The sequence below is a fragment of the Gavialis gangeticus genome, unplaced genomic scaffold (assembly GCF_001723915.1).
Source record: "Gavialis gangeticus isolate Ggan-Ray unplaced genomic scaffold, GavGan_comp1, whole genome shotgun sequence".
Taxonomy (NCBI): domain Eukaryota; kingdom Metazoa; phylum Chordata; order Crocodylia; family Gavialidae; genus Gavialis; species Gavialis gangeticus.
Genome location: NW_017729029.1, coordinates 46657799 through 46674219, shown reverse-complemented (window position 1 = coordinate 46674219; position 16421 = coordinate 46657799). Strand labels below are relative to the sequence as shown.

The window sequence follows — 16421 nt, the reverse complement described above, 5'->3', positions numbered from 1 at the left end:
CGTGCCACCTTGTCCTGCGATGGCTCCCTCCCTCCCTCCCTTCACTCCTTACCCACGTGCTCCAGGGCAGCATCACTTAAACTGTGATGAAATACCAATCTCTTGTGGCGGAGGCTCGAGCACAGCTGCCTCGAGAAAATCAATTCCTTCCCAGGCCCCTAAATATTCTTTCCTTCCGTTTTGGCTGTTTTCACTCAGGAATCAACATTTATATGGATGATGTGATGGCCCTGGCTCTCAAAGGGACCCAGCTAGTCTGCGGAGTTGCTTTTTACACAGCGGTGAAGCATCTGTCAATCTTCACTGAGAAATAAGTTCATTCCCAGGTCAGGAATCTCAATACTTCCCAAGATTATTTGATCAAGTGAACAAAGCCCAGGTTCCTGTGTGTGGCTGCTACCTGGCTTTCTGTGAGGGCTGTGTCTTGGATGTTGTGTGATGTCAATATTGGGATAAAAAGCACAGGGACTGATGAGAGGGCTTACTTCTAGAATATCCCAAAAAACACCTTGTCCCCAAGGAGGGACAATATTCAAGATAAAGATATCTAGAGACAGAATAGGGAGAGGAAAACACATAGCTGCATCCACATCAATGAGTTATGCCACACAATGTTGGTAAATCATATGATCAAGTACCACATTTGTGGTATGTGCAGTGATTGTGCAGAATTGAAACCCTGAGCGCTCAGGAGTGTCTCCCTGCGATTGTGGGCACCACTGGTTTGCAAACACTTCCACTACGCCAATAACCAAGACGTTAGCAAGCGAGAACGAGCAGCTGGCTGTGGGCCGGCGTGTGTATTCTGGGCTATCAAAATACTTGAATTCTCTGATTTTGTAGGGGGAGTGGAGTGCTTACCAACCCTACTGAAATATATTTACTTCCCAGGATGCCTCAGAATTAGACAGCTCCCTCCGGGAGGATAGCAACTGTAATAATCTCTAAACTACTGTAGCATGTGCCAGCGGGACACGGTAATTTAATTTTGCCTTAAGCTAATATAAAGCTATCCCAGCACTGCTGTTAGCAACCTTTTAGTCAACCAGCCTAGAGACAGAGCCTTAATAAAAGAGCTCTTTTCACTGCATCTGGCACGACTCTCAACTAAACATTAGGACCTCTTTCTTTCTTTTTAGCCGCTAAACACATAAAAATTAGACCTGCACAAACACTGGGAAAATACCCAGAATCCTAATGAGGAGCAGCCAGCCTTGTTAACTGAACAAATTCACAGGAGCACGAGTCCTGTTCAAGAAAGACGTTTATCACTGACAGAGGAGTAAAGATATGCTTCTCTGCCTGAATGAAAGGACAAACCAGGAATTACAGATGATTCCTAGCCTGAGCTGTGAAGATTGCAGTTCTGTGCTCACCTGCTACGAAAATGGGGGGAGTGCTGGTAGACGCGGCACACCTAAGTGGAAAGAAGGAGGCACAAAAACCCTTTCAGCAAGGGGGAAGATGCAACAAATGGAAAAGTCAATTTTTGAAGTAATACAGTGAACATTATACGCCAAGCTCCTGTTGACAGTAATGGAAGCTTTGTGTCTGATGCTGCCTGCCCTGGCGCTGAAAACGTCTAACAGAGAGAGCTGCAGAGCGAGGAGGTGCGGTAGAGAGCGAGCGAGCAGGGCTGGAGATAGAACCTGCCCAATACGGAGCTCATTCTCAGCTGCATGGTTCAGGTTCAGAAGAGCCAAAAATGAGCCCTGGACAAATCCTTAAAAAGTTCGAAAAGGTACTGAAGAGGCTGCAGAAGCACAAAGGCTGTTTCTACAGTGAAACAATAAAAATGCTTTGATCGGAAATACCCAACAAGTTTCCATTCAGGAGCCACTGTTCATAGCAACTATTCCCCACTTGGCACTGCACAACGTGGCAAGATTCAGTCAGTGTAAATAGGTTCCCACCTGGGGGTTTTGTAGGAAGGTGGCTTGGTTATCGAAGCATCCTCCGGAGCGGTTTAGCAACGGTTCTGAATTCTTTGTCCAAGCCCCACGCACCATTCTCTTTTTCCAGGTCTTGTGGATACTAAAGCAGGAAGTGTTCATAATCCGGCACACGTCAACATCCGTGAAGTTCTTGCACCAGTCCTCAAATGTCATCCTGAGCCAGGGTTCACAAGCAAAGTAAGGTTAGTAAAACACAGTGAGTGTAAAATCATACAGTTTGTGGCAACACAACTCACGGCAGCTTCACGCAGCTCAAACGAGGCACTGCTTTGCCTTGACCTTTACCCATGAACTATCTGATTCACCAGAAACCCTTCCAAATAAAAGGCCCACAAGAAAATCGGAGTATAACATAGGCAAAGAGCAACTCAGTGTGTTCATCTAGTTCCTAAATGTGTTTCAGTCTAGAACTGGATCCTAAAATGCAGGTTATAACTACAGGGTTGCTGTTGGTACCACTGGCCTGGCAAAGGGAGATTGGAATTTCTATATTTGCAACACAGAAACAACCAGTTCTGGTCACCCTCTTATAACACTTTGGTCTCCATACACGGGCTACTTAATATTAACATCCACGGTGAGCAGCTGATTGGCCACGGAGGAGCAGTCTGGCCTGCCACACAAGAGATCATGCTCTGCATTTAACTCCTTATTCTTAGTTCTGACAAAACTCAGCATGCTGCAATGGTGCACTGAAACTTGGCACATGAGAAGGTTTTTTTCACAGTAACCCCTACCCTATGACTGGGGTGATATATTGGTAGGTTAGTAGAAAAGTCAGTAAATTCCTTCTGAACTTTGTGGACTTTTGTGACGGAAATAACATGGTGGGCCTCGTGGGTCTGGCGCTTAAGCAAAGGAAACTGTCCGAGCTCCAGTGGGTCTCAGGGATACAACATCCCATGGCAGAAAAACGCAGATTGGGATCAAAATTAGTTGATTACATATTTACTTCTAGATAACTTGGTACTGCAGTGATGGGTGAACTGGAAATTCCTTGAGCACATTGCACAGAAGGCACATACAGGTTTTGATGCAGTTTGGGCAGGTATTTGAACTCTGCTATATACAAATTAGCATGCAAAGTAACTTGGTATGAAGGGCACTTCCCTAAACACTAAAGTATCACAGACAGGCTTTGAGCTCTCTCAAAATTTAAGGATTCAATTAGGTCTTAATATTTTCTGACACATCTTTAAAATGTTTTTCTTCAGCCGTGGCCACTCCTTCTTGAGGGTCTGAAGAAATACAGGCCCAATGCCAGAAAGTGGATTGCCACATGTTCTCATTTTTTCAAAGACGTCATTCTTGCAGTAGTTATGATGCCGTGACTACTACTAACTGCTTAACTTAGCCAGGCCCCAGTCCAGAATCCCCAAGGGATACAGACATTTCTACACACCAGAACTCCCCATCGTTTCTAATGGTGAGTCCCAATCTCTTACGCTCCGATTCACTGACTTTCTTCCACTCTTCAGAACTAAAAGGAAAAAAAAGGAATTGGTTTAGTAAGTGAAACAAATGGCACCTGGAAAAAACAGCTCCTTGAAATATTTCCTGCAGTCCTATCTCTTTAAATAATGTCAGAGCGCTAACAGGGTGTATCATATTCAGGAAAATATTGTTGACTCCTATAGGGATATACTTCCAAATAATCATCAGTGATTTGGAAACACTTTTTGAAAATGATACATGGTTGAAAACAAATTGATAAATTGTAAAGAAGAATGGTATCAGTTTTCTGTGACAGTCCCTCCCTTAGTATAGAGAGAAGTTGGCTTGGATGGGTAGATTTGGGTGATATTTCCACATGAAAATGACTTTATTCCCTCAGAAAGTACATGGGTATATTCAGCCTGGATTCCCTCTTGGGTAGTTATCAAACTCTTCAACTTGATGGGAATAGCTAAATATCTGGTTCTCCCTAAAGAAGAATGTGCAGAGCTTGAGCTCTTCCTGTCATCAGAGAGCTTTGATAAGAAACTCTTACAGGATACTAATAGTGCTTGGCTGCTGGGACACCTCCAAGGTACCAAGAGTAATGCACAAGTGAATAAAGACCTTGCACATCAATTCCCAGCCCCTTTCCAAAGGTACTCTGCTCCTCACAGGACTGACTCCCAAGGTGGAGGTTCATTAGAACAGATGATATTTTATACTAAAGTTAATGGGATTTTTGCCTAAGGACTGTGAGAGCACTTCAGGGTGTTGGATTAATCCAGCCAACTTGTTTTCTGCCTGCATCAGACCAACTGAGCCTTTTTATTCAAAACTGAAAGCAACAACATCCTTGACCTGTGACAAAGAATGCACAAGGAAGGTGGTGCACCATCAGTTAAGGGTGCCATATTATTAAGTGTTAGAGTAATGCTTAAATGGCCTAGAAAGAATAATTGAAATGCACTGCATGTCAGGTGATGGGACTCAGCCATCTGAGCGTGCGAGTCTCTCTGCTCTACCTTAACCAACTGAACAGGTCCCTGCAGAACAGCTGACCCATACGATGGTCCATTTCAAAACAAGAAATAATACATTTTGCACTTCCATCACATAGTTCTTCACAGGCTTTTAGAGCTGGTTGTAAACAAAGCCTGGCAGAGTGTTTTACAGAGGGGAAATGAGTCACAGAGACTTTAAGTAACTTGCCCAAGGTCACATGGGGCACAGCTGGGAATAGACTTCCTGGCATTGGCTGATCAACAGAAGTCCAAACCACAGACTCTTTCCAGCCTCCCAATAGCTTGGAAAAAGAATGCCATAAGGATGACAGTCCAGAACGTGAAGCATGCAACATCTTCCTCGTTACTCCAGGACGTGGTCATCACTTGCTCATTGCTTGCTGTGCTCGGCAAGAAATGTCAAACCACTGTGTACAGTCAGTGAGCCTAATGCCTCATGGAACGACAGTGTTTCAGACTTTTTAATCGTGCATCTAACTCTTGGCATCCCCGTGTGACAGGTAGATTCCTCTGACACCAGAGTAAGCAGCACTTACCTGTCACTCCAGGCTCCGTGCCACTCCCTGCTGCCCCATGGGTTCCTCAGTCTGATCATGAACAGCTTCTCTGACTTGGAAAAGCATCTATGTCTCTTTCCTAGGTGCACCTTCCGAACGGCTGTCACCGAGTAGGCATGGCCAATGATCAGGCCGTTCTCAGTTTCTGCCTCCTGGTCATTGGTGGATGAAGTCTGCAGCCCAAAAAAGAAAAACAACAGAAAGAAGATTATGGTCAATCGCTTAATAGAGGTGGGCTCTAGCCTTATAGGATAAGGTTAACTGTTCCTTCCAAAATACTGATATCAGTAATTAAGATAACTCTGGAACTTGCAGCTTTCCCACGATCTTGGTCATGCCTGATATTGCCTTTAACTTGGATATACCGTATGGCCTGATGGAATATTAGCCAATCATTCTGATGCCTATCTCTCTATTAGCATGAAATTAATACCATTGGAGGAAAAACAGTAACAGCTGAGGCCAAGCGTGATACAACATGTGGCAAGAAATCTTTGTGTTGCACTGTCAAGACTTTGTCATTGTCCTTGATACAAGGATGATATCTGCCAGGGGTGCAAAACAATCATCACATGACCGCTGCCTACGTGCAGATTGGTGACTAGGGACTCCCAGAAATCAAGTTCCTGTCCCCACCACCACTCATCCACTGGCGCGGGACTTAGTTTCTGGGAGATGTTAACATCCCTGGCAGAGGACTATGTGTGACATCTTTTAATGTGGGGAAGCGGGTGCACAAGCAACAATCACATGAGCTTGACAGGAGGAAGCCCTGAACTCAGTGGCAGGGATATCCAAGACAACTGGAGACCTCCATCCCACTGCAGCCCTCATCCACCTTCACAGCTTCAGGGAACCAGCAGGTCCTCAAGTTTTGCCAGTAGGGTCTTCAGGAGTTTGGATGATGCTTAGTCTGGGACCTCACCTCTGATCTGCTCACCAAGGGAGACTCTACTGGGAGTATAAGACTCCAGATGACATAGCTCTGAGAGTCATTGGACTACACAAAGTTACGGTCCAAGGAGGGGCAAGACTGGGTACCACACTCCTGAACTGATCTAGGGTTGGACATGGCTTCTTGTGCTGAACTGTTCCAGTAAATGGCTTTGTTAAGAATTAGACTGATCTGATGGATTTGTTTCCTTTTTGGCCCCTAAATCTGTATTTGAACCCAGGTCTCTGGAAATATCAGGTTAGCATACTCTTCTGCTGACTTCTTAGTCCTGATTTGCCAATCAGCCAAGAATATTTGACGTTTCTTCTGTACCTGGATGACCATCTATCTATTTTATGCATGATGGGATTAATCCAATTACCCCTGGAGCCATTGTATTTAATCAGTTTTGGATTGGGCTTTGTCTTTTACTGATATGAAGCCTGATCCTATAGACCTTCCTTACTCTCTGTGGAGTCAAAACTCCTATTGTGACAGTAAGAAGTCAGTTATTAGGATCTGACACGGTGCATTTCTTAGTTCCCTGCATGTAGCATGCAATAATCTAACTCAATGGTCAGCAATGTAAGACCCACAGGCTGGATCCGTACCATGAAGCCTTTGGATCCAGCCCACAGATGTGAGGTTTTGGCCGCGGGGGACATGTTCTGCAGGTGCTCTCCCATGCCTCCATGGGGAAAAGGGCCAGCTGCAGGGGCTTTTCCCGTGCGGCCCGGGAGGCAAGTGGTGGCGGCAACAAGGCTCTAGCACCTGCCCACCCACCCATGCCTAAGCCACAGAGGGTCATTCCGGCTTGCAGCTGGAAAAGGTTGCCTACTTCTGATCCAACTCACATCCCTGTGACTATGAAATCCTGTGCTCTGGTATGAGGGAAGAGACAACCACAACTCTACAATTAATTAGGAGATGCTCCCCTCCTTGTTCCTCTCGGGATATAGAAATATCTGATAGAGTAGGCTGATGCATTTGAAAGTTTATGCCTCTCTGAACCAGCTAGTATGGAAGGTGGTGCCCTGTCCTACCTTGTGCCTGGGTTTATTAATGTGACAGAGCTCCATTTTCTGGTCCCTTGGTATAAAGTAAAAACAACAATAAACAGCAGTTGAACAAATTCTCGACACCTTTTGCTCTCCAGTCAGTGCTTACTGCGGCTCTCGAACCTGCAGGACAAATACTGAGGCCTCAGTGCGTTTCAGTGACCACAGCCTACAGAGCTGACACGTCGTATTGAGAGCTGCTGACATTTCTCACAGGTTAGGCTTTTTCCCTCCGATCTAATATTTCTTTCACTTGCATTCCTCATAAATAAGAGAGAACAAGGTTTCCATGACAGCACAGAAATCTCTCACCATTCCTGCTCATTAAAACTGTAGAGCTAGAGGGTCCTCCATTGGCCCCTTTGCTCTTCTTATCACCGGCACGGCTCTCAGGTTTGCTACCTGATATTTAAGCCATTAACACAAAACAAAACAAAACGCACAACAAAGCAAATTTAAACATCGCCTTTCTGTTTGAATTTCCCCCGCAGAAGCTCTGGGATATTTTGTGAACAAAAGACTGTTTTGGCTCATTTGCGAATTGAAACAAAAGCCTCTTAAGTATTAAAGGCTGCTCATTTAAGCGGCACAGTGGTGGATATAGCACATTTATCATAGCTGTGAGGGAAAATGCTAGTGAGTCAGTTTTACACACCATGCTAAATCAATATGTATAGTCCCCAAGTAATAATGTTTGGAGGCATTCATATTTTATTTGATTCAATGGGCAGAACTATAACTCCAGGGGAAAATGGGAAGCATTACAAGTGCTTAATTTTATTTTTATTCCAACCACCTAACCCTTTGCCTTTTCCCCTCAAGCTATTTCTATTAAGAAATAAAACCTCCCTCAATATTTGGGAGAGATAATTTCAATCATCCCCTCCCCTCCTGAAACTCCCATCCCGTGTGATCATGCCGCTAAGTGTGCCAGCACAGGACTGGGAGGAGGGTTAGTGACAAGACTTGTTTTTATTTATACATAATACACACCATTATCTGACATTTGTGGCCAATTTTGAGTCATAAATGTCAATCTAAAACCAAAATGAGTGGGTTCTAAGAAGCTGCTGGGATGTTTGTTGCAAATTGTAGCTCGAGTGCCTCAGTGGTCCTATTCGTGCGCATACATGGTTTCCCTGGTTGGACAACATCTCCCATGATGCACCATGCTCTCCCCCCTTATAGCAGAAGGAGGCAGTGTCTCCTGGAGTGGCATGGCCATGATGCATGATTCTTTGGGGGACATCTCCAAACACAGCTGATTTGCTCTCTAGTCAGAGAACAAGGGATACCTTTAGGTTACTACTGGCTTTCTACTGCAGAAATAGGGCCAAGCTGATTGTTGCAGGGTCCAGACACCATTGCCAATGTATTTAGACCAGTGATTCTCAACCAGGGTCCCAGGGCAGATCTTCTGAAGGGTGCCGTGAGGTGTAAGGAGATAAGTGAGGAGATAGGAAACTAAACTAAATGCAGACAGATGTAGGCTCAGGCTTGTCGCTGCCTGGATGATCCTCCTTTATACTGCAAACTGAAAGTACTGACCAGTTAATCATCATCATGATATCTCAGTGAAGGTGGGAAGGAGCTCAGTCTCCATTTTACAGAAAGGGGAATTAAAGCAGAGGCAGCCCACAGGGGCCAGCCTTCATGCTTAGGGATTTCCAGAATTGGAAGGAGAGGGCAAGGCAGTCAGGAGTTGTGTCAAGCCTTAGTGCCACTCTTACAAAACTACCTCTTCCAGCCAGCATCCTCAGCCCCTACAACACCACTCCATAAATAACCAACCAACACAAATTCACAGGAGACATTAACCCGCGTGGTGGCTGACTTGCTTTCTTTTCACTTGTGATTCAACCCTCCTGCTAGGTGGGATTTTGCAGTAGAGCTCAGCAGTTTCTTAGGTGTAATCTGAGGGCACTTGTACACATGACAGGGCTTTAGTTCTCCTAAATTGAAAATGATAGGTCTTTAATTGGTGGGTTTTAATTGTGATGATTAAAAACCCACCATTTCAATTTAGGGGCTTCTGTCACTGTTATGGACTAGTGACGGTCCGCTGGCAGTTCACTCCCCCAGGAGGCACCTGCCTGCTAGTGGCCCCAGGGAGTGCTGCTGCTGCCGCAGAGGGAAGGACTGGGGCCCCCCACAGCTCAAAGGCCATTGGCAGCTTGCCTCCTGGCTGTGGGAGAGACAGGCAGGCTCTGTGAGAAAAAAAAAGGATCCCTTGCCATTTTTTTTTCTACCCCTCAGTGAAGCCTGCCCGCATGAGCTGTTGCTGGTTTGCGCAGTTGCAGGGGGCCCAGTCCTTCCCTCCACAGCAGTGGTGACCCCAGGGCCACCTGGGCAGGATGCTAGCTGCATGGGTGCTGCCCCAGCTCACCCAATGCACGGGGCACTAGAAGTTCGGGTGTGCTCAGGGCAGCTTAGGCTTGGTGGGCTTCCAGCGCCCTGTCCCTGCCACCTTCCTGCTGCCTGGGACTGCCTGGGAATGGGCTGGCTTGCCCATGGGCCAGTGTGGGAAGGCAGCAGGAGAGCAGCTGGGTGTGCTGGTGGCCAGAGAAGGCAGTGAGGATGGTGTACGGGATGCTGGAAGCCTGCCGAGCCCAAGCTTCCCCGGGCTTCCATCGCCCCTTGGACCATCCCTGGCACCTTCTCCGGCCACCAGCATACCCAGCCATCCTCCTGCTGCCCTCCTGCAGTGCCCCATGGGGAGGCGGCAAAAGGTGTCCTGTGTGACATGTACACGTGACAGAGTTTTTGTCCACAAAGGGGTAATTTGCCATGATCAAACTAAAATACATCATAGATGGTTTAAGTTGCCACCAGCGTTCCCTCTAAGCTGCACGGCACGCACAGCCACGCTCATGCCACGCTGCCAGGGGTGTGCCTGCGCGGCCGTGCATGCCGTGCAGCTTAGAGGAAATGCTGGTTGCCCCATTCAGAAAGAAATTTTGACATGAAAAAACATCGCGCATGTGAACATGGTGATGCCATTATGCTAGATAAATGGTAATTTCTTGTCACTTTTCATCATGTGTACATGGCCACATCATCACGTGTACAAGCACCCTAAGGGGATTTTACCCTGGATTTTGACAGGAGCAGATTTAGATGAATGATTGGCCCCACTGACAATCCTGTCCATTGACTAGAAGTGCCTGGGATCAGGGAACATTTGTTTTCCCTGTCTATAAAGCACTCTAACGCATTGGCAACTTGATGTTTGGAAAACCAAGTTTTTAAACAGACTTAGCAAGAAATTAAATGGTTTATGGAAAAATGGCACCCGCTTCTCCAACTGGAAGGAAGGATATATGCTATGTTTGCTTGTTCAAGACACCAATTGGGCACTTCCCTCCATTCAGCAAGAGCAGCATTTCAGATCAACGTTCAGGTCAGTGGCTGGGCAAATGACTTTGTGGTTTCCCAGTTATGTTTGGTGGCTCTGGGAATTGTTCTTGGCTGACAGTGTTGCCAAGTCATTAACTTTCTATGTAGAAAGGCTTCCCCAAAATACAAATTAAGAATACACTGATTATGTCTATGCTAATATTGCTTTTTACCAGGCAAGGAAACTCATCAGAATAAAACATTAAAACACGTCTGTGCACATACCGAGATATAACAGCTGATTAACCCGCCTCTTTCATGTACTTTCATTAAGTCATTAAGCAGCTTCATTTGCTCAGAAATATTCATGCCATATTTTCCTTGTACCATGTCAATGGATTCTGCCGTGGCCCCGGTGAAATCGACAAGGGCGTCTGCAGCACTGCCCCCATCCAGGGCTTCGTAAGACCCAGCCAGCCTGGAGGAGAAACAGAACAGCCTGACTCACCCTCCGACTCTTAGACAGCATTTCATTCTGCTTGGTTCTGTGTAAAGTATTGGTGACAGACCAGAAGAAAAAGAGCCTATATGTATCCTAAGATTTCTGCTCGCTGGGTTGCTAGACAAGAGTTGCAATGTAGAGGCAACGCGCAGTGCGTGAAGGAATACCTTAGTGGAGATTTTGTGGCGGCAGCAAAGCTATATGTTTTCCAGTAACAGTATCAGTGGATAGGCCTGTACGAAGCAGCTAGCATTCGCTTCGGATTTGGATTTGGCTGATTTGGGGAACAGTGATTCGAATCACTGTCCCGAATCGTTTTGGCTGAATCGCCAAGCCAGGCCCATCCCCCGCCTGCTCTCCCAGCCCAGCAATGGCGGCCCTGCCTGTCCCAGCTCCCAGCACTTTGGGGGAAAAAAGCCCCACTCAGCAGGTGCTGCTGGGCAGGGGGGTGGGCGATCCCTGCTGCCCCCCACTGCACCATAACGCATGGGGGGCTCTGTATGAGACCCCTGCCCCCCCCCGCTCCCCGTGGCTGCCCTGCCCACCTCAGGTCTGGCCCTTTAAGAAAAAATCAAACCTGAGAAACCTGCCTCCTACTCAACTTTTCTGCCCAGCGGGCCCCTCAAAGCCCCAAGGCAGCTGCAGGAGTGGTGAGTCCAGGGGGTTTTCTCTCTGTTTGTTTCTTAAAGGGTCAGAGCTGGGCTGGGCGGGACAGCTTGTGCAGAGCCCCATATGCAACATGGGGCAGTGGGGGCCAGCAGCAGCACCTGATAAGTGGAGCTATTTTGTAAAGCACTGGGAGCTAGGCCAGGTGGGGTAGCCATGAGGGGGGGCTGGGGGAGCAGGCAGGGGATGGGGCCTGGCCCCATGGCCCTCTCCCCGCCTCCTCCACCCCTGCTTACCAGCTCCGAGTCCAGCTGCAGCTCCCTGCTGCAGCCACCGGGGACTGTCCAGATCATCAAAGCTCTCCGAATCTTTTCTGAAGATTCGGAGAGCTTTGAATCGATTCAGACCTTTTAATTTATCCCCTAATTTGATTTGGATTCGGAGATTCAGCCACTGAATCAGTCTGAAACTCCTCCTAATTGAATCACCACCCGAAGCTTTGCACAGCCCTATCAGTGGGGAAAACACAAAGAAATATGGGAGGGAAGAGAGAAGCAAGGAGCAGGTAGAGAGAGTGGATTTTATTTGTGGCTAAAAGGACTCTGAGCAAATTCATACTTTGCATAAGCTTTTTCCAGCAAGGCACTCCAGAATTCATTCTGCACATTCGAATGGCAGTAGATCAGCTCTCCATTCATTGTTGGCAACCGGTCATCTATGACCACATCAGTCCACTCTCCAAAACACCAAAACCGGAAGTGGAATATCCCTGCATATTTCTCTGGCCTCTTTGGATCCCATTCTTGTTCCTTAAAGGTTGGAATAACCTGAGAAATCAAGTGAAGCAAAGTTTACCAAACACAAACCAATGAGATCAATTCAAGGGACAGCTTGCCTTGGGAAGCAGCTAGCTACCACAGACAGAACTACTCTGGTAGCTTTGCTAGCCTTTGGAGAGTTAAAGCTGAAATCCGAGTGTAAGGGCACTCAATTCCAGCAGTGGTGAATTTGACTCCAAGTCCCTAGACTTTGTACAAGAGAATGAAGCTTAATCCCAGTCTTTACAGAGGCTAAATGCCATTGGGGTGATTGCAGGTGCTCCTTGTTTCTGCTATAGCCGTTGCCAGATGCACGGTGGGCACATCTACACATGCAATTACAGCACATAAATAAACTGTGGAGCTTATTGTTTTGGAATTAATTGCTCCCAGGCGCACCATTTGAACGTGCGCCTGGGAGCAATTAACTCCAAAGCAATAATCTCCACAGTTTATTCATGCATAGCATGTGGAGCCAGGTCAGAGAAGCCCTGGCTGGCTGGGGGCCCCAAGGGTTAGCCTGCCAGCCCAGGGCTGCTCCCCCTGTCTTAACGTGCTGTGGAGGGGCTGGCTGGGCCATGAGGGAGCTTCAGTGCATGGCTAGGTGGCAGGCAACCCCTGCACTAAAGCACCCTCGTGCCCCAGCAAGCCTCTGCAACATCTATATGTGCAGCTGCAGAGTTTTTTTACTCTGCAGCAGGACAATACTTTAATTCAGTGTTTCCTAACCAGTGTGCTGTCAGAAATGAACAGGTGTGCTGCGGAGTTTTGTCATGCCAATGAGCTACAATATGAGGATGGGGAATGCCTTAACAGGTGTGCTGCAGAAAAATTTTATTAATGTAAGTGTGCCTTGGGTTGGAAAAGGTTGGGAAGCACTGCTTTAATTTACAAGTACTATCCTGCTGCAGAGTAAATTAGTTTACTTCAGCCTCATACGAGTGCATGTGTAGATGCTGAGACATTTACTGCATAGTTAATTAGCCAACTGCACAGTAAATGTCTCATGTAGATGCACTCAGAGGGGACAGGGAGTCTCAGTTTAGTGGAGAGTAGCTCTCTTGGTCTCTGGAAGACATGCAACAACAAGCCATGGAAGTATCTAACGGGTGAAATGGGCAGCATACGAAAATGACCAACGAAGACGTGGACACCCCACATCAAGAAAGAGTGCTTACCAGCTGTAAGTGTTTCCCAAAGGTAAGGGAGAGCTGATAGTGGGGTACTGGTTATGCGATGGTGCCATTGACAGGAAGAAACACGAGCAGGATTTTTCCTGAGAACTACCATTCAGCAGCTGGCCCACCCGCCAAAGGAAACACTGGCTCCAGGTTGTCAGATTTCCTTAAAGAACAGATATTATCCCAAGGACTGAGCAGAATAGTCACCTACCTTTTGCCACAGATTCTCCCAAAGAGCCAAACAGGAGCAAGCTGCCACAAACCAGCAGTTTCCCAGTGTCCCTTGGTGTAAGTCATGGGAGCTGATGCCATTCACAAACAGATGGGGATCTTCGCAGAGTTCCTTACAGAACAAACCAGGAGTTACTGGTGCGCCCGGGAGAGACGATATTTAAGCAGCAGTGAGAAATGGAAATGCCTTGAAGAGGGGACTCACTCCCCCGAGCCTCGCCAAATGGTACAAGCAGGAAGGGGCAGAGCAGTTCCAGCCCCGACACAGCTCCCTCCTTAGCAGAAGAGTTGTTGCGGGCACTAGTAACACTATCATAGTTGTCCCCTTACACAAGCGAACACTTTTGCTGGTGACACGTCATAAATCCAGTCAAGAGATGGATAAGAAAGTATTCATGAGTGTGCCACAGCAGTACTTCCCTGACAGTTTGGGTAGAGATCCCCTGTGTCCAGGAATTTTCTACAGCCATATGGGGCAAGATGGAAGGAGATACCAAGATGAAGGCAGTAAAAGGAAAAGAAGGGAGTTCTTCAGGTAAGAGCATAGGTAGAACAACATGTTCAAGGGAGGAGAAGCAGAAAGCTATTTCCACTGACAAAAGGCTATTAAGATCCTCTTGCTTCTGTCTTGGTCACCATCATGGCTGTTCCTTATGTGTGAACTGGGCTCCACCACCACCAAGGGCATGAGCTACTATAGCTTTTGCTCAAGAGCTGAGCCTTCTCACTTATCATGAAACCTCCACTGCTTCCCACCAACACTCCTCTATCCCCACCTCTATCCGCTCATTTCTTCTGGACCCCAATTCATTTCTAGCAATAAGGAGCCAGCACACCCTTCGTCCTGCCACCTCCTTCATTTCTCTCCAATTCCTAAATGGCACGAGGGCAGCCCTGGCTTTCAGGTACTAAGATAAATACTGGGAGGCTTAGGAACATATACTTTTTGGTAGTTTCTGGTTTTGTTATCGCTATGCTATGTTCATTTTGCCTTCCACAGAAAAACTCTCCCTGCAGTGCCGCAATGTCATCATGCTGTGATCAATAATTGCTGTCTGTGAACCTGCAGCCATGGACTTCACCAAGCAGCACCTTAGAAGTCAGGCGCTTAGTGACCTGAACTTCACACATGAGTAATTGGTGACAGCTGCAATGATGCATACTGATTTCAATCTGAGTGCCACTAGGAATGCTTCAAAGTCTCTCTCTCAGGCAAGGTTTAGTGGCAAATAATTACTGTTACCTAGAGGTCAGGAAGATATAAGAAGAGAATACAATGAGAAGTTCTGCTGCTGCGTGGTGTTAGAGTAATGACAGACCACAAGGCTGCTGAAGGGAAACTTGGATGTTTCAGATACCAGTGGCTAAAAGGAAATACAACCCCTGAAGCTCTAGGAGATTCCAGTTGTATTGCAGCCTTTCCCATCCTATGCCAGCAGGGCAATAAGGGGGCTGTATGTCTGATGCTGTAGGTTTTCATTGTCCTTTTGATGCAGGTAAAAGGTGATATCAGTTTACAAAGATGTCAGGGCTACCTCTGCACATACTTTTCAACTCTCTTGCCATTGGGCTGTGGTAAACACCAATTTAGCAGAACCTATTTTCATAACTTAAATATACGATCTAAAAGCTTGTTTTCCTAATTCGGTAGAGCATACTTTAATCTGGCCTATACCACCTTTAACTCACAAAGAAGAGAAAGCTACTGGGTTTGCAAAATAGTTTAAAAGCTATTTCTCCAGACCATTTTCCTCATTTATTTACGTGTCTTCAGAGAGTTGAAAATTCAATGGAAGTGCGGGGTGCAGAGCACTCACTAGACATTATAAAGCACTTTATTCTTCTGTCAGTTACTTTTATATTAGAAAAGCTTTCTAGAAACATTGAACAATGTATGTTGTAAGAGTAAGTACATGAAAAATCAGGTATTGCTGCTTTCAAGTATGCCCACAGTTACCTGCCTGACCTACAGATGCATGAAATCACCTGGAACATGCAGTAGCTCAGGATGGCAACTTAGAGGATGAACCTTCAGTTGATGTAAAGAAGATAGCTTCATACTACAGCAATTACCACTAGCTGACAATGTAGCCTTCGCTTTGCTGTGGTACTAACTATTGGAAAAGCAACTTGCACAGGCTTTCCAGTTATGCTTTCCAGTTTGCCTTTCTATCTGAAATGATGTTTTATTGGTTTAATTAGCATGGGGTAATTTACCCTCTGGAATAAAACTGTCCATGCTTCTTCCTTGCCTCAAGAAGCAAAAACAATATTATTTTTTAAAGAACTAAACCACACCCAGAGTTGACAAGTCCAAAGAATATCTTATCTCCTTTGTTTCTCCTTGCCAAAAACAACCATACAAAGCTATCCTTTATTTTTTTTTAGAGCGAAGTGTGTCTAGTATCTCAGATACGCCTGCATAAAATGTCCCAGAGCAGCATGTGTCAAAATGCTAAACGTGGATATGATTAGAGGTCACTGCCCATTATGGCCCAAAGTAAACACTGAACAGAATTTTTTTTTTTTATATAAACAATGCCTCCTTTCCATTATAGCTGTATCATTTTGTAAAAGATCCTGCTTAATGCATTCTTACTTACTAAAATATCTGGCAGACTTGGACTGCCTGAGACCAAGCAATCACAGCGGTGAATGACTTACTTGACCTGTAATTTTATAAATCACAGGCACTTGAATGGCACCTACTCCCACCATACTTTGGAGTAATAGAATTGGTTTATGTAAGACAGCCAAATAATTTTTAAAGTTATATAATATTCA

General features: G+C 46.1%; 1 protein-coding gene across 3 annotated transcripts in view; it reads right to left on the bottom strand.

Annotated features, from left to right (window-relative positions):
- Window positions 1-16421, bottom strand: part of CAPN6 (calpain 6) — a 144463-nt gene that overhangs the window by 21075 nt on the left and 106967 nt on the right. For all 3 annotated transcript variants that reach the window (XM_019521524.1, XM_019521525.1, XM_019521526.1), the window contains exons 4-9: window positions 13618-13749; window positions 12026-12234; window positions 10585-10777; window positions 4951-5144; window positions 3358-3435; window positions 1914-2109 (exon numbers count right to left, since the gene is read on the bottom strand). In XM_019521524.1, the coding sequence (XP_019377069.1) occupies window positions 1914-2109; window positions 3358-3435; window positions 4951-5144; window positions 10585-10777; window positions 12026-12234; window positions 13618-13749 (1002 nt within the window). The remainder of the gene's footprint in view (window positions 1-1913; window positions 2110-3357; window positions 3436-4950; window positions 5145-10584; window positions 10778-12025; window positions 12235-13617; window positions 13750-16421) is intronic.